Below are 23,348 nucleotides of genomic sequence, written 5' to 3'. Positions count from 1 at the left end.
GAGGCAGGAGAATTGCTTGAACCCGGCAGGTGGAGGTTACAGTGAGCTGAGATTGCGCCATTGCCTTCCAGCCTACGCGACAGAGTGAGACTCCATTTCAAAAAAGAAAGAAAGAAATGAAAGTATCTGGAAAGGATAATGTCTCCACAATCCTTCCTTCATGCAGTGACCTAGCCCATCTTTTTCTCTTTGACTCTCCTCTTAGGCCTTGTATGACCCCATCAACCCTGACAGGGAGACCCTCGATCAGCCATCACTGACAGACCCCCAGCGTCTGTCCAATGAGCAGGAGGTGCTTCGGGCTCTGGAACCCCTGCTAGCCCAGGCCAACTTCTCCCCGCTATCTGAGGACACCCTGGCCTACGCGCTGGTGGTCCATCACCCTCAGGATGAGGTCCAGGTACCTGGCTCCCCAGGAGTATGAAACTCCCAGGAGGCCTCTGGGGTGGGGCAGAGCCTCTGGGAGGCAGGGGCTGCTGGGAGTTGTAGTCCTGAGCCCAGGACATTGGCCCACATGGTGCACTTGGTGAATTCAAATAAGGTGCTACTTTTGGCCAGGTACAGCGGCTCACGCCTATAATCCTAGCACTTTGGGAGACCGAGGAGGGCAAATCACCTGAGGTCAGGAGCTTAAGACCAGCCTGGCCAACATGGTGAAACCCCATCTCTGCTGAAAATACAAAAAATTATCTGGGCATGGTGGCGTGCCTGTAATCCCAGTTACTGGGGAGGCTGAGGCAGGAGAATCTCTTGACCCCAGGAGGTGGAGGTTGCAGTGAACCGAGATCACGCCATTGTACTCCAGCCTGGGTAACAAGAGTGAAACTCCCTCTCAAAAAAAAAAAAAAAGGAGATGCTACTTTTTCAGGTCATTTCACTGCCATCTGCTGGAAAAGTATCATATGATATGGCCCTCTTAGGACTAGAGACTTTAGTGCCATCTGCCAGAATTGTAATAATAATCTAATACAAGGCTGGGTTCAGTGGCTCATTCCTGTAATCCCAGCATTCAGGAGGCCAAGGCATGAGGATCGCTTGATCCCAGGAGTTCCAGACCCATCTAGACAACACAGGGAGGCCCCATCTCTACAGAAAATACAAAAATTAGCTGGACCTGGTTGGTGCGGGCCTGTAGTCCCAGCTACTCAGGAGGCTGAGGTGGGAGGATCGTTTGCTCCCAGAAGTTTATGGTTGCAGTGAGCCGTGATCTTGCCACTGCCCTCCAGCCTGGATGACAAAGCGAGGCCCTGTCTCATAACAAAACAAAACAAAACCCAAATACCAGAAAGCACGCAAAATGCTAACAAAATTATGAAAAATACTAAAAATGTGTGGGCGTGGTGGCTCATGCCTGTAATCCCAGCACTTTGGGAGGCTGATGTGGGTGGAACACTTGAGGTCAGGAGTTTGTAACCAGCCTGGCCAACATGGCGAAATTCCATTTCTACTAAAAATACAAAATTAGCCGGGCGTGGTGGTGGTGGGCATCTATAGTCCCAGCTACTTGGGAGGCTGAGGCGTGAGAATTTTTTGAACCTAGGAGACGGAGGCTACAGTGAGTTGAGATTGCGCCACTGTACTCCAGCCTGGGTGACAGAGTGAGACAATATCTCAAAATAAAAATAAAAACAAAAATACTAAAAGCTCCCAAAGTTTTACATTTTAGTGATTTTAAAATGCACTTTTTCCAAAGTCATGTTTTGTCATCTCTGAAATTGGGATGTGATTTACATGTGACGGTGTGACATCATTTAATTGGCAGTGTATTTTGTTTTTAGTTGCTTCATGAAATAATCAGAGTCAGTGACACCTTAGATTCTAGGAAATATAGTCATAAAGATGACTACTACGTGAATGGCACTGCATTAGATGGTGTGCCCTTGTGCAGTGCACAATGTGGACAACAATATGTGGCAGCCGCACCTAGACGCTGAACTGAAAGGTGATAAGTGGGAAAACAGCAAATTATCTCGTGGCAGGGCATCTGATTCTGGTATCCTGCCCTCAGCACCCCTGTCCATGTTCAGCTGTCACTGATTCCTTCATCCCCCGGCAGGTGACGGTAAATTTGGATCAGTATGTCTACATGCAGTTCTGGGCCCTGGGCCAGCGAGTCGGGCAGATGCCCCTGAAGTCCAGCGTGGGCTCCAGGCGTGGCTTCTTCACCAAGCTGCCCTCCGCAGAGAGGTGAGGCGGCCCTTGTTCCCCAGCTGCAGCGAGAGGGAGCAAGGTTAGAGTCAAGAGGGGACTGACAGGTCAGTGTCTGGTTTGGGCATGTGGGCCCCGGGTGGGAAGCTGAGAAACGGGAGGCATGACTCATCCAAATGCTGCCTTTTCTTCCCAAGGGAAAGTGAGTACTGCACTTGATTCCCAGGGGAAGAGAAAGGGTGGGGACTGTTCTCCTCATTTTCCAGTAAGGAAAACCGAGGCTCGGAGAGGGGGGTCCACGTTCTGAAGCTGCGGCGCGGCCAGGATTCCGATGAACAGCCTAACCTCCATGTCCAATACCAGGGATGGATCGCATGATCGAACCAATCCCCTGTGGTTGGTTGGACACAGTTGTTTTCTGATTCATTCCCCACGATGACTGAGTCAATTTTAAGATGGTTTTGAGACTGTAGATCCAGAACGTGCGTCCTGGGGTCGGAGCCTCCCGGGGCAGCCCCGATCCTGCTCCTGCCTCTGTCTCTGTCGCCCAGGAGATACTTTAAGCGGGTGGTGCTGGCGGCCCGGACCAAACGAGGACACCTGGTGCTGAAGAGCTTCAAGGACACGCCGCTGGAGGGCCTGGAGCAGCTGCTGCCTGAGCTGAAGGTGCGCACGCCCACCCTGCAGCGCGCCCTGCTCAACCTTACGCTGCTGGTCTCTGGCGTGGCCATCTTCGTCAACGTGGGCATGGTGGTGCTTACCGACCTCAAGGTGGCCACCTCCCTGCTGCTGTTGCTCTTCGCCGTCTTCATGGGCCTGCGGGCCTCCAAGGTGAGCGTGCACCCGCTGCGCCTCCTGCAGCCTTGCGCTGTGGGGACCAGGTCAGGCCACCTACAGTTGTCTGTTTCTTGCATTTGTTCCCGGTCATGCTGTCCTCTCTCCCTCCCTCCCTCCTTCCCTCCCTCCCTCCTTCCCTTCCTTCCTCTTTCCCCTTCCCCCTCTCCCTTCCTCCCTGCCTTCCTTCCCATTCTTCCTTGTTTTTCTCCCTTCCTTCCTTCCCTTCCCTCCCCCTCCCTCCCTCCCTCCCTTCTCTCTCCCTCTCCTTTTCTTCTTTCCCTTCCTATTTCCCTTCCCTTCATTCTTCCCCTTCCTTCCCCCTCCCCTCCCGTTCCCCATTCCCCTTAGTTTCCCCTTCTGCTCTCTCTTCCTCCTTCCCTTCCTTCCCCTCCCTCCCTCTCTCCATCTCCTTCCTCCCTCCCCTTCCTTCCTGCCCTCTCCTCTGCTCCACTCCTCTCCCTTTCCTTCTCTTCCCTACTTCATTTACTTAACACCCCTTGGGTAGGTTTCTTAATCTCTCCAAGCCTCAGTTTTCTCATCTGGAAAATGGGGGTGATAGTGAGATCTGCTTGGTAGGGTTGTGAGTATGAAATGAGCATCTGTGAGAAGCACCGGGCAGTGCCCAGCTCATGGCACGGCTACATAAGAGTTGACAGCCGCTCACTGAGTGCTGGCTTTAGGGGCGCTTTAGTGATGTGGTGAAGGGGGTGTGTTCTGGAGTCAGACTTCCTGGATTTGAATCTGACTTTACTGTCTTCTGGCTGTGTGATCTTGAGCAAGTTGCTTAACCTCTCTGTGCCTCAGCTCAGACATCTGCAAAGTGGGGATGATCATGGGACCTAACTCATAGGGGTGTTGCGGGATTGAATGAAAGAACAAGTACACGGTGCTGAGAACAGAACCTCCCACACGGCACAGGAAGTACTATGTGAGAGTTAGCTATTACCAGGACGATGATGATTATCATGGCTGATTGGGCTATTGGTTCCAAGTCGCCATCCTGACTGGGTATCATTATCACTGGGAAAGCTGGCTGACAAATGCAGCCTCCTGGGCGCCAGTCCTAGTGGACTGAATTGGAAACTCTGGGACTGGGGCCCAGGGAACTATATTTTTTAACAAGCTCCCTTTTGATTCTGCTACATGTGAGTGCCGGGCTGCCTTGAACAGTTGTACAGGTTGTTCACCATCCAAGAATTCGTGGCCGGGGGGGCCAGGTGGGGGCTGACACCCAACTTGCACTCCATTTGCCAAAACGTGTGTCTTGTCTCGAGCCTGAGTCTGCCCAGAGGAAGCTGCCTTGTACTGACTCTCCCCAGGGTTGGCACTGGCCCCAGGAGTGTAGACTGGTGTGAGGCATCTGCTGTACCCGGTCATTCACCTGCTGGCTCATTGGTTTTCAAGCTGTTTTCAGCCATGCTGACAAGCTCTGAGGAAGCTGGTGATAAATCCTGCAGATAATAGCCAGGCTGCACCGCCTGAGAGGGTGCCGGGATACTCAGCCAACAGAGGGGCTGGGGAGGGAGCAGTTTCTGCCTGGGACCAGGGCTCAGGCAGGATCTGAGGAAAGCTCTGGGAGAGGGGGGTTGAGCCTGGTGGGGAAAGGGCCCTCAAGCTCAGCCTGGCATATCTCAGGGGGCTGGATCCAGCGAGCAGGGGAGAGGGGGAGGCCCCAGAGGTTGGCAAGGGCTTCAGATACCCAGAGCGGTGCCTGCGGCTTTATCCTCAGAGCAGCAGGGAGCCGTGGAAGGGGTGTAAGCATGGTGGGACAGCTGTGACCCGGGAGGACAGGGGGAGGGGCCCGATGAGAGGCAAGGAGGCCGGTGTCTCTGGGGAGAAGACCCTGAGTCCCAGCCTACAGTGACCCTCCGCCCACCCCTTGGTGGCCCCGGGGCGGGCTGTCAGGCTCTGAAAGACCCCATTTCAAACCCAGTTGACACCAGGCATGGTGGCACATGCCCGTATCCTGGCTACTCTGGAGGCCTAGGTGGGAGGATCGCTTGAGCCCAGAGTTGGAGTCCAGCTTGGTTGGGCAACATAGTGAAACCCTAAATCCACAAATAACAATGAGAAAGCCCAGTCTGCGAGTTACTTTAGTGCATTCATGAGGCATTTCCCCACCCCCTGGGCTGAGGGCCTTTACATGCAGGCCCTCCGCCAGGTGCAGTGGCTCGCGCCTGTAATCCCAGCACTTTGGGAGGCCGAGGCGGGCGGATCACATGAAGCCAGGAGTTCAAGACGAGCCTGGCCAACATGGTAAAACCCTGTCCCTACAAAAATTACAAAAATTATCCAGGCGTGGTGGTGCATGCCCGTAATCCCAGCTACTTGGGAGGCTGAGGCAGGAGAATCGCTTGAACTTGAGAGGTCGAGATTGCAGTGAGCCGAGATCGTGTCACTGCACTCCAGCCTGGTGGAAGAGCGAGACTCCGCCTCAAAAAAAAAAAAAACAAAAAAACCAGTGGGCCTTCTCAGACTTGCTCCTGTCTGGTCCCCCTCCTGCACTCCCAGATAACTGTGTTCACTGCAAGCCCCTCCCCTAGGCCCTAAACCCAGCTCCTTCTGTTCCCTGATGCACCCAAGCCCTCTCCATGTGCAGCAGCGCGTTCTCACCAACCCAGACTGCAGCTGCCACAAACTCCCTGCTCCTCTCAAGTTCCCCATCTCACCTCAGAACAGGCACTCAGAGCCCCGCTGCAGGATGCGGGATGTGGAATACAGGGTGCAGGGTGCAGGGTGCAGGGTTTTTCTTCCAGGGTGTAGGGCTCCTCTGCTTCTGCAGTTTCCACATGAGCTCTCTACGGTCCACACTCAGATCAACCTGGACGTTCCTGGCTCTGGGCTGGACCCCTCACTCTCACCGTAGGCCAAGCACAGCATCTACCCTGACACTTTCTTTTCTGGGTTCTGCTTCTATGGATGGCCTGTTGTCTCCCCAGTCACTGCCTAGACCCCCAGCATGCCCTTCCTGCCCCACCTGTGTGCCCCCACCCCCGGCCTCTTCCCGGCTTCCGGTGGGTCCCTTCCAGCCCATTCCCCACTCGACCCAGAACTGTCCTGCCCCTCCCCTGGGCACAGTCTGGTGCCCGGGACCCTGCTTCCCAGCCTCACTGGACACAATCCTTGCCCTGGAATCTGTGCCTCAGCTCCTCCTTCGTGCTTGTGGAGCCTCCACCCTGCCGCCCCTTGCTCTCTGCCTTTGCCTGTGCTGTTCCCTTGGAGTGAAATATCCTTCCCTCTTGTTGGGCTGGCCAGTCCCTGCTTACCCCTAACCCTCAGCTCAGAGGCTGCCTGCTCTGGGAAGCCTTTCCGGATGTCCCAGGCTAGGGTGATGGCCCTGTAGGCTCCTCCATACTCTGGGCTCCACTGTGAAGCTCCTTAGCTCGGCATAGAGCAGGCCCCTGGGGCAGCCTGGGGAGGGTTGTTGAATTGGTGCCCCTGAGATGCAGCGGCTGGATTCTGCCCTGGAGGGAGAGGCACAGGAGCCCAGGGCAGCATCTGCTCATCCACAAGGTGACGTCCATCCTGAACCTTGAGAATGAGGCAGTGAACGTTTTCCAAGAACACACCAGGGGTGCCTTGGCCCCTCCCCCTGACCTCCCCAGTCACAGCTGTCCCTCCGGGCCTGGAGGCCTGAGAGAGCAGGGCCTGTTCAGGGTAAACTGGCTTATTCACCTTAGGCCATTCAGAGGGGAGGAGCAGGAGGTGATGGGGAGAGCTTCATGTGCTGAGCCACAGAGGTTGGACTCTGAGAGCACTGGGGAGCCATGGGAGTATCTTGAGGAGGGGACGGGCAGGGCCAGCTCCGAACCTGTGCGCAGACAAACTGGACGGGGAAGACTGAGGCCAGGATGGAGGCTGGGGTGATGCAGGGGAGGGCAAAGTCTGAGCCAAGACTGAGCCAGGGAGCTGCAGAGGAGGGGAAGGGCAGAGAGGGTCAGGGGACAGCAGGATGGGGCTGGGACTGGCAGATTGGCGGAGGGAGCAAGGATGGTGCTACTGGCCTGCGACGGAGTAGATGGAGGGGCTGCCCAGGACATAGATCCCAGGCTAGGAGGAGCTGGTGCTCACTCACTGTGGGCCCTGGTGAGTGCTGAAGGGACCCTCCAGGGCAGGGGGACCCCTCTCCAGGGAAACTCTGGCTTCATCTGTGTGCCATGGAGTGACCTGCTTTTTTATTTTTTTATTTTTTATTTTTTATTTTTTTTGAGACGGAGTTTCACTCATGTTACCCAGGCTGGAGTGCAATGGCACGATCTCGGCTCACTGCAACCTCCACCTCCTGGGTTCAGGCACTTCTCCTGCCTCAGCCTCCTGAGTAGCTGGGATTACAGGCACGCGCCACCATGCCAAGCTATGCTTTTTTAATGAGAATTCAGCCCCGTCGGCCTGGCAGATACGGGTACAAACCAAATGTGTTTTTCATAGCACACGGTTCCTAATGCACGCTATTCCTGCATCTTGCCCTCAACCCAAGAAATGGCGATTCATTCCAATGCAGGCACATAAACTGGCCGTGCAGGCCTTATAAGAAGACGGCACGGTCCACATGCAAGTGTGTCATTGATACCATGCAGGCCATTTCAGCGATTTTCTGGGGCATGCTGACTTGAAAGACATTTCATCTCAGGCCTCAATGTAAGATGGGAACACTTGGCTGACCGCAGAGGCTCACACCTGTAATCCCAGCGCTTCGGGAGGCCGAGGCAGGCAGATCACCTGAGGTCAGGAGTTCAAGACCAGCCTGACCAACATGGAGAAACCCATCTCTACTAAAAATACAAAATTAGCCAGGCGTGGTGGCACATGCCTGTAGTCCCAGCTACTTGGGAGGCTGAGGCAGGAGAATCGCTTGAACCTGGGAGGTGGAGGTTGTGGTGAGCTAGGATTGTGTCACCGCGCTCCAGCCTGGATGACAGAGTGAAACTCCATCCCCCCCCAAAAAAAAAGATGGGCGTACTCTCTGGGCACCCAGCACAGGGTGTGGATGACTGTTCCATCGTAGCTGATGTTTGGTGAGTGTTTCTGAGGGGGCCAGGCTCTGTCCCAGTGTTTTATTCACTGTGTATTGGCTTCCTGAACCCTCCCTGGCATTGGCACTGTTTTACAGACAGTGCTGTCCCAGGACTTAGGTCTTACCAAGGGCTCGCAGCTGGTAAGGGCATACTGGAGTCAGGCAGCCAGGCCTGCCAGCTAGAGGATCCAGTGGCCCTGAGCTCATTTTGTGGCTGAATGGAGGAATCTGGGTACAGGTATTCTTTTCTTTTCTTACTTTCTTTTTTTTTTTGAGCCACAGTTTCACTCTGTCGCCCAGGCTGAAGTGCAGTGGCACAATCTGGACTCACCGTAATGTCCGCCTCCTGGGTTCAAGGGATTCTCCTACCTCAGCCTCCTGAGTAACTTTAATTACAGGCAAATGCCTCCACACCTGGCTAATTGTTATATTTTTATTTATTTATTTTTTGAGACAGAGTCTTGCTCTGTTGCCCAGACTTAGCTCAGCTCACTGCAACCTCTGCCTCTCGAGTTCAAGTGATTCTCCTGCCTCAGCCTCCCAAGTAGCTGTGATTACAGGCACCCTGCCACCACACCTGGCCAATTTTTTTTTTTGTATTTTTAGTAGAGACTGGGTTTCATCATGTTGGCCAAGCTGGTTTCGAACCCCTGAGCTCAAGTGATCTGCCCATCTCGGCCTCCCAAAGTGCTAGAATTACAGGCATGAGCCACCATGTCAGTCCTAATTTTTGTATTTTTAGTAGAGACGGGGTTGGGGTTTCACCACGTTGGTCAGGATGACTTAACTCCTGACCTCAAGCAATCTGCCCTCCTTGGCTTCCCAAAGTGCTAGGATTACAGGTGTGAGCCACCATGTCTGGCCTGGGCACAGGTTTTCAGTGAGAGCCCAGAGGGCACTGATGCCCTCACTCCTTATCAATACCAATGATGAGAACAGGGCTCTGAGCAGGGAGAGTAGTGGGGAAGGGGGCAGCCAGGAGACAGTGGGGCCCAGACCTGCTCTTCCCCCCACCATCCTTCCCCTCTCCTCTTCTCTTTACAATTTAAAATTTTTTTTTTTTTTGAAGACCAGGGGTCTCACTCTGTTGCCCAGCCTGGATGATCATGGCTCACTGCAGCCTCAGCCCCCTGGTTTCAGGCGATCCTCCTGCCTCAGACTCCTGAGTAGCTGGGACTACAGGTGTTCACCATCACACCCAGCTAATTTTTTTTTGTTTAATTATTTTTTGTAGACACAAAGCTTTTACCATGTTGCCCAAGCTGGTCTTGAACTCCTGGGCTCAGGCGATCCTCCCCGCTTGGCCTCTCACTGTTGGGATTATAGGCATTAGCCACTGTACTTGGTCTACAGTTTAATATTTTAAATTATTATTTTTTCATTATGGAAAAGTTCAGACAAATACAGAAATAGAATAATATGATAAACTCCATTAGCCAGCACCCAACATCAACAATTAGCAAGTCAATCAGATTTCCCCTAAAGACCCCACTCTCCTGCTATTGGATGGTTTATGGTTTTGAAGCAAATCCTACCTAGACTTACCTGGAAATACTTTATTATGTCTCTAAAACATAAGAATTTATTGTAACAATTTTTTTTTTTTTTTTAAGACAGAGTCTCACTCTGTCTCCCAGGTTGGAGTACAGTGGCACGATCTCGGCTCACTGCAACCTCCGCCTTCCGGGTTCAAGCGAATCTCCTGCCTCAGCCTCCCCAGTAGCTGGAATTACAGGCGTGTGCCACCAGGCCTGGCTAATTTTTTTGTATTTTTAGTAGAGACATGGTTTCACCATTTTAGCCAGGATGGTCTCAATTTCCTGACCTTGTGATCCATCCACCTCAGCCTCCCAAAGTGCTGGGATTACAGGCATGAGCCACTGCATTGGGCCTGTAACAAAATCTTTCAAAGCTTAAACTCCTATCATCTGCAAATTTTTGGGCAAATCCATTAATAGATGGCTCAGATGAGCAAACCAGTGCAGTGGTTGCCAAAAGCTGTTGGCCAAATGGGGCTGGTGATCTCCTAGCCACTGGAATCCTCGAGGGCATGTGTGTTAAAAATACAGATCCCTGGCTGGCGCCTTGGGTCACACCTGTAACCCCAGCACTGTGAGAGGATGAGGAGCGAGGATCGCTCCAGGCTGGGAGTTTGAGACCGGCCTGGGCAACACAGGGAGAACCCCATCTCTACAAAAAATACCGGGCTTGGTGGCACACACCTGTAGTCCCAGCTACTTAGGAGGCCTAGGTGGGAGGATCACTTAAGGCCAGGAGTTCAAGGCTTCAGTGCGCTATGAGTTGCCTGGGAATAGCCACCAACTCCAGACTGGGCGACAGAGCAAGACTGTGTCAGTAAAAAAAAAAAAAAAAAAAAAAAAAAAAAAAAAAAAAGAAAAGAAAGAAAGGGAAGGAAGGAAAGGAAAGAAAAACCACACACAGACAGACAGATCCCCCGACTGAGCTTGAGCTCTGGGGACCCTTACTGAAGAGGTCTGGGTAGGACCTCCTCGCCTCCCCAGGGGAGTATGCGGCGTGGGCCTGCCAGCGTGGGTGACCCCGGGGGCTGTGTATGGGTGGGGACGCACTCCGAACTGAGCCCACAGGGCACTGTCCCCCTGCAGATGTTCGGGCAGCGGCGCAGCGCGCAGGCGCTGGAGCTGGCGCACATGCTCTACTACCGCAGCACGTCCAACAACTCGGAGCTGCTCAGCGCCCTGGCCCTGCGCGCCCAGGATGAGCACACCAAGGAGGCACTGCTGGCTCACAGCTTCCTGGCCCGGCGGCCAGGGGGCATGCCAGGCCCACTCGAAGGTAGGACACGGCCTTGAGACCCTGTGCCCAGGGGCCACACCCCCACGAGGCCCCGCCCCAGTGAGACGTCCCCACCCCCACTTCCCACGGGTGGACCTGACGGATTTGCCTCAGCAGATAGGACCTCCGAATTCAGCCTCCGATCTTGGTCCCTGATGTGACCGCCCTTTCCTGACCTCAGCCTGGTTGGGACCCTTGGCTCAATGGCACGGCCCCCTCCTGGCACACTTTACTCCACCTGAGCTCACACTCTCCCTACAAGAGAACCTGCGCCTCCCTGTGTGGGCCGCAGGTGGTCCCCTTCCCTACAGGAGCCTCCACCTTCCCTGCCCAAGAGCCTCTGACTTGTCCCTGGACGAGAGCCCCAGATCTGGGCCTTCTGACCCTCTCGGGCCTCCCCAGCCTTGTTCCGCTGCCCTCCAAGCTTCAAGTTCACCCATAGACTTCTCCTAAACCCAGACCCTTCCTATTCTTTTCCCTACGCCTCCTCGCTGATCCCCCAAATCTTCCCCTATCTCAATGTGACCTCGGAACACCTGCCTCTCCCCTTGCAGAGACCTCCACGTGGCTCCGGTTAGAGGTGGAGAACTGGCTTCTAGCCAAGTCAGGCTGTGAGGTGGCCTTCAACGGAACTCGGGCCCTGGCGCATCTGCGGGCCCTGACCCCCAGCATGGGATTGTTCCCACCCCCAGGTTTCCCCAAACTAGACCCATTGGCTCCAATCACTTCCGAACCCCCGCAGGCCACACCCAGCAGTAACAACCCCTGAGTAGAACCTACCTCCCTGCCCCGTCAGCAGGCTAGGAACTAAGCCCTGCCTGCTTTGCGACAGGCTGTCAATTACAGTTATTATACTTTTTCACTCCAACTTCTAATAACTGACAGGTAATTATTTTTGCTACACTGTGTGCTTAAGCAAAGCAGCCAATCAAAATAGCCAGCAGTTGCTAAGTTACCCCCGCCCCTTCGATGAACAGCCAATCAGAGCGATTTAGCTCTGCTTCTATTTCATTTCTTAGTCCCACCCTTACCATAAACATTCGAACGTGGGTTGGCTGAGGAGCTGGGGTGTCTGCCAATCACAGTTGCTCGACTCTGGCTTCTGCAAACCGCCAGGTAGAGTTGTTAAAACCGTGCCCTCCCGAGACTATATATCATTGTCTTTTTTAGCCCTCTCCAGGCAAACTGCCCATCATGTGCACCAAGGCCGTTTAGCCCCGCCTTCTGGCAAACGGCCAGTGACAGCTGCTGGGTTCCATCAACCTTGGGCAGCCGGCTGTCGCTGCAGGGAAGCAACCAATAAGAATTTCTAACGGAAACCTGATCTTGCTATCAATTGCTGCTGCTTACATGGCAGGCCAGCTGGTCAGCTGCTGATCAGGGTGTCTAGGCTGAAAGGGTTAGGGGACCTTGTGCTAGGTAGGTGAACCAGAAACCACCCTCGCCGCCAAGACTCGCTCCCTACCTGGCTCCCCAGCAATCTCAGGTGCCTTCCTCGCCCAGGTCCTTCACCCTTTCTACAGAAACTACCTCGGTCTGGATCTCCCCACCACCAGCAGCCCGTGCAATATTTATTGGTCTATCAATTTCTCCCGTCTCTCCTCTCCCAAAGTAATAAATCATGTTTAATAAGCCTGGATGAGGCTACTCTCAAAACACGGCCTTTAGGATAACGCTGCTCTGTAGGAGCAGTTAAAAAATTATTTTAGGCTGGGCGCGGTGGCTCAAGCCTGTAATCCCAGCACTTTGGGAGGCCGAGGCGGGTGGATCACGAGGTCAAGAGATCGAGACCATCCTGGTCAACACGGTGAAACCCCGTCTCTACTAAAAATACAAAACATTAGCTGGGCATGGTGGTGCGTGCCTGTAATCCCAGCTACTCAGGAGGCTGAGGCAGGCGAATTGCCTGAACCCGGGAGGCGGAGGTTGCGGTGAGCCGAGTTCGCGCCATTGCACTCCAGCCTGGGTAACAAGAGCGAAACTCCGTCTCAAAAAAAAAAAAAAAAATTATTTTAAAACAATATCTGGATGAGTGGGATGGCTGCAGGAGTTGGAGGGAAGGAAAGCATTTGAATCCTGGAAAAAAGAGAGGGACTCTTGACTAGGTCCTGGGGTCCCAGACAGAGAAAGCTATAGTCCTACAGAGATGCTAGGTTTGAGGTTGGTGAAACAAAGATGGTCACAGAAGAGGATTTTTTTTTTTTTTTTTTTTTTGAGGCAGAGTTTCGCTCTTATTGCCCAGGTTGGAGTGCAATGGCACGATCTCGGCTCACTGCAACCTCCGTCTCCCGGGTTCAAGCGATTCTCCTGCCTCAGCCTCCAGAGTACCTGGGATTACAGGCATGCTCCACTATGCCTGGCTAATTTTGTATTTTTAGTAGAGATGGGGTTTCTCCATGCTGGTCAGGCTGTCCATGAACTCCTAGACCTCAGGTGATCTGCCACCCGGCCTCCCAAAGTTCTGGGATTACAGGCGTGAGCCACCGTGCCAGGCTGGAAGAGGATCTTAGAAGGACCTGATTCCCGAGGAGTCCCAGGACCTGATGAACAGAGGAGATAGGGTAGTCATGTACAGTTGTGCAGATTTTTTTTTTTTTTTTTTTTTTTTTTAGAGGGAGTCTTGCTCTGTCACCCAGAGAAGGGAAGGCCCAGGCTCTTAGATCTGTGGGAGGGAAGAGGTGCCTGGGTCGCGGCTCCTGTGTCCTCGGGAGGAAGGGGTTGGGGGCTGGGAGATGGGCATTCTGAGGGCTGAGCAGCTGGTAGTGTGGACCCTGTTAGGTTCAGGAGAAGTCAAGCGTGCGCAGCCTGGGTCCCGGGAGGCAGAAGGAAGGAAGGAGATCAAAGCAGAGCCCGCGGTTAAACAGTTTTATTTTTCTGGAGGGCGCGCGGCGTGGGGCCGGGAGCGGGTGGGGGCGGCCAGGCGAGGCGGGGCGCTCACTCCCGCTTCCGCAGGTGGATGTAGATGATCCCGCTGACCAGGGCGAGGGGGAAGGCCACCCAGGCCAGGGCGAAGCAGTAACCGAAGCTGCCCCCTCGCGGGTGCTTCGCCAGGATCTCTTCGACGTGAATGGCGTAGATCAGGGCCCCGGTAAACACCGCCACGCCTGGAGAAGTCGGAAACCATGCGTCACGCAGTACCCTCCAGGAAAACTACATTTCCCAACATCCCCGGGGGGGGGGGGACAAAGAAGCGCCGGAGGGCGAGTGGGCAGCACCGCTGCCTGCTGGGAGTTGTCGTTCTCTCCCCAGCGCGGTGCAGTTGCAGCGCGGCCTTGGGTGACTGATTCAATTATCTCTCTAGGTTGCATTTGCCCTTCCGTAAAATGGGACTATAATATCTCTCTGTCCATCCAAGGAATATTTTTGAGTGTGTTTCTATAAGCCAAACGTGTAATCGTAGATCAATAAAGCAAGAGAGAGGCTTTGCAAGAACCCAGGGAGATGCTTCCCAAACTGAGGACTATGATTAAGTTAGCCCTTTGCACCTGAAGTCAAAATACTGAAAAATAAGCAAAAAACTCCCTGATGTGTCTGATGCACAATATGCACGCGAGAAACAGCAGTTGGCTGACATAAATACCATTACTCTTATGATTCAGAGATCTCTACTGAGGTGCTAATTAGCTTATCCCCTCACCTCACCCCCAATTCCTGGGATCGAAACTATTTACCTGTTACCTAGACTATGAAACTTCTTCCCCAGCCCTGGCTCCCTGAAGCCCTAAGTTCCCTAATGACTCATAAGCACAAGCCACAACTATCATTAGCCACTAAAAACTACAAGTCCCAGCAATCCCCTGGGACAGAGAGGTAGCCCACAGAGGCACCTCCTGTGGCTCCTGGGGTGTTGAAAATTGTTTTCTTCTACAAGAGGCCCATTCTCAGGGCCCCCAGCATCTTGACGCACCCCACTCCCTTCTGCTCAATTCTTGGGGAGTTAGGGGTGGGGAGGGGCAGTGCTCACTGGTGCAAAGCTGGCAGAGGCCGGTGGCATAGAAGAGGCCTCCTCGTCTCATGGTGTAGAGCTGGAACATGAACAGGATGAAGGACAGACAGCAGAGGATGAGGGAGAGCACCATGAGGACCTGCACCGCCTTCAGCCAGCCTGCAGTAAAGGAGGACACAGAGGGGGACGTCATGGTGGGTCCAGAGTTCCAGCTCCACCTGCTTGCTCACCATATGACCCTTCTCTGCCCCATCCCTGCTCCCCTTTAGAGGGGAGCTTAGATACTTAGATGTATCACATTGACCTTGAGCCCTGTGAGCTTGCTAAATTCTCTTCTCAGTTCTAGTAGTTGCTTTGAAGATTTTTTTTTTTTTTTTGAGACCAGGTCTTGCTCTGTCATCTAAGCTGGAGTGTAGAGGCACAATCATGGCTCACTGCGGCCTCATCCTCCTGGGCTCAAGCAATTCTCTCACCACTTCGTCCCAAGTAGTTGGGACCACAGGCACAAGCCACCACACCTGGGTAATTTTAAAATTTTTTGTAGAGACAGGGTATCCCTATGTTGCCCAGGCTGGTCTTGAACTCTGGGGCTCAAGTGATCACCCCTCCTCAGCCTCCCAAGGTGCTGGGATTACAGGCATGAGCCACTGTCCCTGTCCACTTTGCAGAATTTTAAAGGATTTTCTACATAAACAGTATGTTTAGTGGGAATAGAGACATTTTTTCCTAATTCATTTCCCATGACTTTTATTTCTTTTTCTTACCTAGTTGCATTGGCAACTCCAGCAAAACGTTGAATTGAAGTGGTGAGAGCAGGCCACATGCTTTAATCTTAGTTTTGCATTCAGTCTTTCACACAGAACTTTACATAGATGCAGCATATCTATAACTTTACTTTAGAACTCCAATGCACCTGGCCCCACCCCTTTAAAACCTTTTTTTTTTTTTTTTTGAGATGGAGTCTCACCCTTTTGCAGGCTAGAGTGCAGTGGTGCAATCTCGGCTCACTGCAACCTCCAACTCCAGGGTTCAAGCGATTCTCCTTCCCCAGCCTCCCAAGTAGTCAGGATTACAGGAGTGCACCACCACACCTGGCTAATTTTTGTATTTTTAGTAAAGTCGAGGTTTCACGGTGTTGGCCAGGCTGGTCTTGAACTCCTGACCTCAGGCGGTCCACCCACCTTAGCCTCCCAAAGTGCTGGGATTACAGGCATGAGCCACTGCGCCCAGCCCCCTTTAGAACCTTAAAGTGGTTTCAGCCCCATCCCCTGGGAACTTGGATAAATTGGTCCCAGGCATCCATTCAGAGCACCACCCCCATCTCCTTAGAGCTTTGGAAACATAATCTAGTCTTCTCAGAATCTTAGGAGCTTTCTTTCTATTCCTTAAACCTATAGCATGCTGTCTCACCCTTTCTGAGTCAGAGAAGGAGGCTTTTCTCTATATGGCCTCTTTAAAACAGGAGGTACTGACCAGGCACAGTGGCTCACGCCTGTAATCCCAGCATTTTGGGAGGCTGAGGCAGGTGGATCACCTGAGGTCAGGAGTTCGAGACCAGCCTGGCTAACATGGTGAAACCCCTGTCTCTACTAAAAATACAAAATTGGCTGGGGGTGGTGGCGCACATCTGCACTCCCAGCTGCTTGGGAGGCTGAGGCAGAAGAATCGCTTGAACCTGGGAGGCAGAGGTTGCAGTGGGCCGAGATAGAGCCACTGCACTCCAGCCTGGGCAAGAGCAGCAAAACTCCATCTCAAAAAAAAAAAAAGAACAAGAGGTAGGTACATCCAGACAGGCGGGACATGCATCAGCCCTAGGCATTCAGCCCCTCAGGCCTGGACCCCGCCCACTCCATCTTTGAGGGCTTCCCAATTCTCTGTCCTCTGAGGACACTAGGGGTTTCCCTTCCCCTTTGCAGACCAGCCCTGCCCCCTCACCCCTCACCGTTCTCGCTGACGTTACTGCAGGCCCACGTTTTGTTTTCATTGTTCCACGTGCAGTCATACCAGAGATTCAGGGACTCTTTCCCAGGGAGAGTCCACCAGGACTGGGATAGACAGAGAATGAAACAAGGGGCAGGGTTAGGGAAGGAGAGGGGATAGGGTCATGGAGACTGTGGGGAGGGTTAGGAAAAGGGCGTGGTGTCTGGGCTGGGGCAGAACTGGGGAGAGCTAGGATTTAATGTGAAAGGGGGTGGGGTCAGAACAGGGAGGAGGCATTGGAGGTAGAGCTAAAAGGGTCAATCTGGTGGCTCAGGCCTGTCATCCCAGCACTGTGGGAGGCCGAGGTGGGTGGGTCAGTTGAGGCCAAGGGTTCGAGACCAGCCTTAGCAACGAGATGAAACCCCATCTCTACTAAAATACAGAAATTCGCCAGGCATGATGGTGGGTGCTGGTAATCCCAGCTGCTTGGGGGATGCTGAGGCAGGAGAATCGCTTGAACCCAGGAGGCCGAGGTTGCAGTGAGCCGAGATCGAATCACTGCACTCCAGCCTGGGGGACAGAGTGAGACCCTGTTTCAAAATAAGTAAAATAAATACTAGGTAAAAGAGGCGGGGCCAGAGTGTTTTTAGAGGAGGGGCGTGGCGGGATTGTGCAGGGGAGCAGAAGAGCCCTGAGCTCCAAGTAGGCTTACCTTGTCCAAGGTGGCCACGAAAAGCAGGATGAGAATAAGGATGTGAAGGGCTGAGACCACCAGCAAGAGGAGCGACATGGCTGCAGTGGAAGCCTGGGGAGGGGGAGCAGGGGACAGAGTCTCAAGAGGTTGGCACAGGCCAGGCACAGTGGCTCATGCCTATAATCTCAGCCCTTGGGAGGCAGAGGCAGGAGGATCACCTGAGGTCAGGAGATGGAGACCAGCCTGCCCAACATGGTGAAACCCCATCTCTACTAAAAATACAAAATTAGCTGGGCGTGGAGGCGCGTGCCTGTATTCCCAGCTACTCGGGAGGCTGAGGCAGGAGAATCACTTGAACCCAGGAGGCGGAGGTTGTAGTGAGCAGAGATTGTGTCATTGCACTCCAGCCTGGGCGACAGAGCAGGACTCTGTCTCAAAAAAAAAAAAGAGGTTGGCACAAAGGTAGGTGAGATATCTCCTGATGGAGGAAGGGCTTCGGTGCAGACTCCTGGGTCTCTCAGGGAGGAGGGGACTGGGGCCTGGATTCCTGAGTTCTTCATGGGCTGCAGGGGTGGAGAGGGCCAGAGATGGACTCTTGGGGTCCCGGAATGAGGAGGATTAGCAATGTGGCTCTTTTCTCCCCAGAGCCCTGTCTCTGGGTACATACAGGCCAGATAGTGAAAATTCAAGTTGAGACCCCTGCCTTGCACCCCGATGTATCAGGAACGAGGAGCTGCCCTCAGCAACAGGCATCCTTGACTCACACCACTCCTCTCCTGGGGTGAGGGGAGGAGGGGGACCTGATGAGTCATCTGGTGACTCATCCCACCCCCCTGCCTCTAAGCACCAGGGAAACCCCAGCCCCTGGCGATGTCCACAAGGTCCTCACCCCACCCTGCTGCCAGACTGGTGCCTGCTGGACATCTTCTGGAGGAAATGGATGGGATTCGTGCTGGGGGGAAGAGAGGCCTGAGAAGAAGGAGTTAGCCTCCCGGGACCCTTCGGTGCCCAGGAACGGAGGACCTAGAGGTCTCCCAGACTTGGGGTGTTGTCATGCAATTCCTGATTTTAGGGCCCTCAGAGGAGAGTGGACACGGCTCAGGAAAAACTGCACAAAGTTTTCCCGTGGAGGGCTCTGCGGGACCCCAAAACTTTGCCCAGCCCCACCCCTTCCTATATTCCCATCTCAAGTACTAGGAGATCACTTATTAAGTTACAAGGATTTCCAAGAGTGGGGGGATCTCTCCCAGCCTGGGGGTGTCCTTCCCAAACTGCTACATTCCCAAATAAATTAAGAAGTCTCAGGCCGGAATAACGGACTGGAAACTTACCGAGAGCTGCGAAAAAAGTCAGAGCTGCAGTCGGGAGTCTCGTCCCTCGCTCGGGCCTCCGTGCCCCGCCCTTCTCCTCCCTCCTTCCACCCTCCGGAGGCCCCCCCTACCCCCGACTCCCTGGCCGCCTTCCTCCCTCCCTCACTCTCTTCCAATCCGGAACCCTTTCTTTCTCGCTCGCCCTCCTTATGCCTCTCTTCTCCCCCTCCTTGCCCTCACTTTCTGGGCCTCTTCTCTCTTGCTCCCGTTTTTCTTTATCCCCTCCTCTTAATATATACTGACCCTTTTATACCCACCCTCACCGCACCCAGCTGAGGTCAGCTGCCAGGCACTGGTCAGTGGGAGGGCCCAGGCACTCCGGTTCCTCTTTCTTTGGGCCCTCACCCAATCCCCCCAGACAGTCATCGTCTGGGGCTCCCTCCCAGGGTTGAGATGAGAGACTCCTGGAATGGGGCCCTCGGGTGGGGCAAGCGTCAGGGGTGGGAGGGCCCAATTCTTAGGACACTTGGGTCTTGAGATCTTGTCCTGGGACGGGATGTCTGCTTTATCTGATGGAGCTTGGGGCTGGAGAGGAGTCTGGGAAAGGAGGCCAGATTTCTGTGGCATGGTTGGAGGTTGGGCTGGTGAAGTTGGCCCCGTGGTGAGGGTCAGAGGATGGGAGGTGAAATTTGTGAAACTCGGCAATGCACGGTGACTCGCGCCTGTAATCTCAGCACTTTGGGAGGCTGAGGCGGGCGGATCACTTGAGCCCTGGAGTTCGAGACCAGCCTGGCCAACATGATGGAACTCTGTCTCTACTAAAAATACAAAAATTAGCCGGGCATGGTGGCCTGCGCCTGTAATCCCAGCTACTCTTGGGACTGAGGCAGGAGAATCCCTTGAATGCGAGGTGGATGCTGCAGTGAGTCGAGATTGCACCGCTGCACTCCAGCTGGGCAACAGAAGGAGACTCTGTCTCAAAAAAAAAAAAAAAAAAGGAAATGTGTGAAACTCTGGAATGGGGAGGAGGTGGAAGTTAAGGATCCCAGCGCCATCATTTCCTGGCTCAGTTACCTTAATACACTTCTTTCACCCATCTGGTTTCCAGTATCTTAGTCTATATCGAGAGAATAACAACACTGACAAAATACTAATACTGATAATAATAATTCTGATACTTATGCTGAATGAATACGGTAATACCAATAGCAGCACACTCCCACACCTAACCTGTTCCTTACTTCATCACACATTTATTGGACATCTACTCTTATCTGGGAGTTAATAATGAAGGCAGACATGAGCCCTGCTGGTATTACAGAGTTTGTCTTCTGGGAGAGGGAGACTGACAAGAGAAAACATAGCGGCGATGAAGATAAATTTCAGATAGGGTAAGTGCCTTGAAAAATAAATACAATAGGCTGGCGCAGTGGCTCACACCTGCAATCCCAGCAATTTGGGAGGCCGAGGCCGGCAGATCAGACCTGAGGTCAAGAGTTCAAGACCCGCCTGGCCAACGTGGTGAAATGTTGTCTCTACTAAAAATACAAAAATTAGCCAGGCATGGTAGCAGGCGCCTGTAGTCCCAGCTACTAGGGAGGCTGAGACAGGAGAAATGCTTGAATTCGGGAGGCGGAGGTTGCGCTGATTGTGCTACTGCATTCCAGCCTGGGTGACAAGGTGAGATTCCCATCTCAAAAAAAAAAAAGAAAAAGAAAAAGAAAAATACAATATTAAATCAAATAGAGTGATGGAGATAATGACGGGATGTGGGGGAGACTACTTGAAACAGGGTAATCAGGGAAGGCCTCTTGGAGGAGGTAACATTTGAGCGGAGACCTGAAGACAGGAGTTATTTGAACACAGGGGTGGGGGAGCGGTGGGGGCGGCTTGGGAAGAGGAAGTACAAAAGCTCTTAAAGCTTTTGAGAACAAGCTCAGGTTGTTTAGGGGCAGACAGAAGGACCAGTGTGGCTGGAGCACAGGGAGGCAGAGGGAGTGGTGAGAAGGGAAATCAAAGAGTGCCCTTGAGGACTAGAGGAGGAATTTGGATTTCATTCTCAGTGCAGTGGAAAGCCATTAGGTTTTAACAGAAGTGTAGTACCAAAGATTTTTTGTTGTTGAGATGCAGTTTCGCTCTGTCATCCAGGCTGGAGTCCAGTGGCATGATCTTGGCTCACTGCAACCTCTGCCTTCCGGGTTCAAGTGATTCTCCTGCCTTAGCCTCCCAAGTAGCTGGGATTACAGGTGCTTGCCACCATGCCCAGCTAATTTTTGTATTTTTAGTAGAGACGGGGTTTCACCATGTTGGCCAGGCTGGTCTTGAACTCCTGACCTCCAGTGATGTGCCTGCCTTGGCCCCCCAAAGTGCTGGGATTACAGGCATGAGCCACCATGCCTGGCCCCAAAGGTTTAATGTATACTATTATTTTTGTTTATTTTGGGGATATTAGGGTGGGGCGGTGATGACTACTACATACATGAATCTCTTGGGAGGGGACCAAGTGTCCGGGACTCTGATTGAGAGCAGGGGTATTCAAATCCTGGATCCAGGGAAGGGAACTGGATGATGGATGGGATGGGCATGGTGGGATGTCTGGATATCTGATGGGGCCAGAGCTGGGTTTGGGATAGCTGTTGCTGATTTGGGCTCCCTGAGGGGGTGAGGGATGGACAGTTCAGTGCCTGGCTGGGTACCCCGAGACCTGGAAGCTGGAATACCAGTATAGCACAGATTCCAGAGCCACACTGGTTGGACTAAAAATCCAAGCTGTTTTACTCATTGGCTGCGTGATTTTGGGCAAGTTACTAATAACTTCTCTATGCCTCAGTTTCTTCATCTGAAAAAAGAGGTAACAGTAAATACATTATAAGGTAGTTCTCAGGGTAGTGCTTGGCCCACTGTAAGTACTGTATGTGCTCATCATATCAGGCATTAGGGGGTACCGTGATTCAGGATTTCTAGGAGTTGGGGAAGGGGCAAATTCTTGGGTCCATTGGGTCTCAAGGCTAAAGCCAGGAATCCAAAAGGAGGGTCCCTGGGGTAGGAAAATAAGTAGTCCCAAACTTAGGTGCCTAAGTGGGACAGAGACTGGGGGTCTGCACTCAGATTCCTAAGGAAGTTGCAAAGTCTGGGTCACTGAAGGAAAAATTAGGGGCTGGGGAGCCATGTGTTCTTCTTGGAGTGCAGGGAAAGGGGGCTCCACCTTCTTGGGAGGAGTAGGGGTAGCCAGGGGCTAGGAAGATGGAAACTTGGGCCGGAGAGGTGAAAAACACGAGTCTAGGACTCAGAATCAAGTTCCCTGAGTGGAATCGGAGCCAGGCTTGGGTACCCTGGGGATATTACAGGGGTCCCCACGGTAGGGCTATGTAGAAGGGGAAGAATCAGGGGATCTGAGGCCCCTCCTGGGCCTTGGAGATTATGAGGTGAGGTGAGCTGAGCTGAGCTGAGCTGAGCTGAGCGAAAGCGGGCCGCTTCCTCCCACAGGAAACCGCAGGCGTCGGGCACACCCAGCCTGCAGGGAGAGGCGCTCACTGCCCGCCTGCCAGCCGGGGAAGGCCCACGTGAGTAACAGCCGCCTCGGAGGGGGCGTGCCTTACAGAGTGAGTGGGTGTAACCAAGAGGGGGCGTGGCCGGAAAAGCGGGGATGGCACGAACGCCCGAAGCCCCGCCCACTTCCGCCTCTCAGCGCGCCGACGCGGTAGGCGGCGAAGGGCTTTTGGCGGCTTCCCGGGAAGCCGTTGATCGCGCTTGCGTACTGCTGAGGCTGTCGTGAGCGCTACTTCTCCTCACAACTCGCGGCTTCGGCACCGCCTTCCTTCCTGTGAATCCTTAATCTAATGTGGTATTAGCTTAAGACAGGCATCTCTCGGGCTCCGTCTAGAAGGACTTCGGCCTGGCTTCAAGGACTTCCATAAAGGTCCCCGCAGGCTCTTTCAGCTCCCGCCGCTTCCAGGTCCGCGGTACTCCTGAGACCTCAGCCTCGAGCTCCCCAGGACCATCCGACCTCCCCCAGGCCGTCCAGGCCTGAGGGCTTCCCGATTAGCCCGCCCTTCACCGCCCTCTCACCAGGCCCCACGTAAGGCCTTCCAAACCCGGCCCTCGCAGCCCGCCCCTTACGGGGACGCCCCTCCCCTCGCCAGTCCCGAGGCCCCGCCGTTTACAGGTGTCTTTGCCCCTGCCGTCGTCAGCCCGGAAGCCCCGCCCTTTACAGGTCCCCGTCGGCTCCAAAGCCCCGCCCCTCAGAGTTCGTCCCACTTTCTCTCCTCGAAGGTCTCAGCCCCGCCCATCATAGCTCCGTACGCCCCGCCCCTCGCAGGACTCAGCTCACAGCCCCGCCCCTCGCAGAACTTAGCAGCCCACCCCTCACGGGCCCTCCTGGCTCCGCCCCCCTCAGAACCTCCCCGCCCATTAGTTCATCCTTTTTTTTTTTTGAGACAGAGTCTTGCTCTGTCGCCCAGGCTGGAGTGCAGTGGCGCGATCTCAGCTCACTGCAACCTCCACCTCCCGGGTTCAAGCGATTCTCCTGCCTCAGCCTCCCGAGTAGCCGGGACTACAGGCACGCGCCACCACGCCCCGCTAATTTTTTGTACTTTTAGTAGAGGCGGGATTTCACCATGTTGTCCAGGCTGGTCTCGTACTCCTGACCTCAGGTGACCCGCATGC

At 53.7% G+C, this 23,348-nt stretch overlaps 2 protein-coding genes across 2 annotated transcripts in view; one reads left to right on the top strand and one right to left on the bottom strand.

Annotated features, from left to right (window-relative positions):
• TMEM143 (transmembrane protein 143) overlaps positions 1–12,450 on the top strand; it is a 29,387-nt gene extending 16,937 nt beyond the window's left edge. Inside the window, exons 4-8 of the mRNA XM_017500453.1 lie at positions 206–400; positions 2,057–2,187; positions 2,700–2,979; positions 10,624–10,813; positions 11,368–12,450. Coding sequence (XP_017355942.1) covers positions 206–400; positions 2,057–2,187; positions 2,700–2,979; positions 10,624–10,813; positions 11,368–11,582 — 1,011 coding nt within the window. The 3' untranslated portion in view covers positions 11,583–12,450. The remainder of the gene's footprint in view (positions 1–205; positions 401–2,056; positions 2,188–2,699; positions 2,980–10,623; positions 10,814–11,367) is intronic.
• A 1,212-nt stretch (positions 12,451–13,662) lies between these two features.
• EMP3 (epithelial membrane protein 3) lies at positions 13,663–18,977 on the bottom strand. Its single transcript, XM_017500450.2, has 5 exons — positions 18,705–18,977; positions 17,392–17,484; positions 16,702–16,804; positions 14,778–14,918; positions 13,663–13,917 (listed from the first exon to the last, which is right to left on the bottom strand). Exons 2-5 carry the CDS (start codon positions 17,467–17,469, stop codon positions 13,748–13,750), a joined length of 492 nt encoding a protein of 163 aa, XP_017355939.1. The 5' UTR covers positions 17,470–17,484; positions 18,705–18,977; the 3' UTR covers positions 13,663–13,747.
• Positions 18,978–23,348: the final 4,371 nt, after the last annotated feature.

This window comes from Cebus imitator, unplaced genomic scaffold, assembly GCF_001604975.1.
Source record: "Cebus imitator isolate Cc_AM_T3 unplaced genomic scaffold, Cebus_imitator-1.0 Scaffold266, whole genome shotgun sequence".
NCBI lineage: Eukaryota > Metazoa > Chordata > Mammalia > Primates > Cebidae > Cebus > Cebus imitator.
This window is presented reverse-complemented; position numbering and strand designations above follow the sequence as displayed.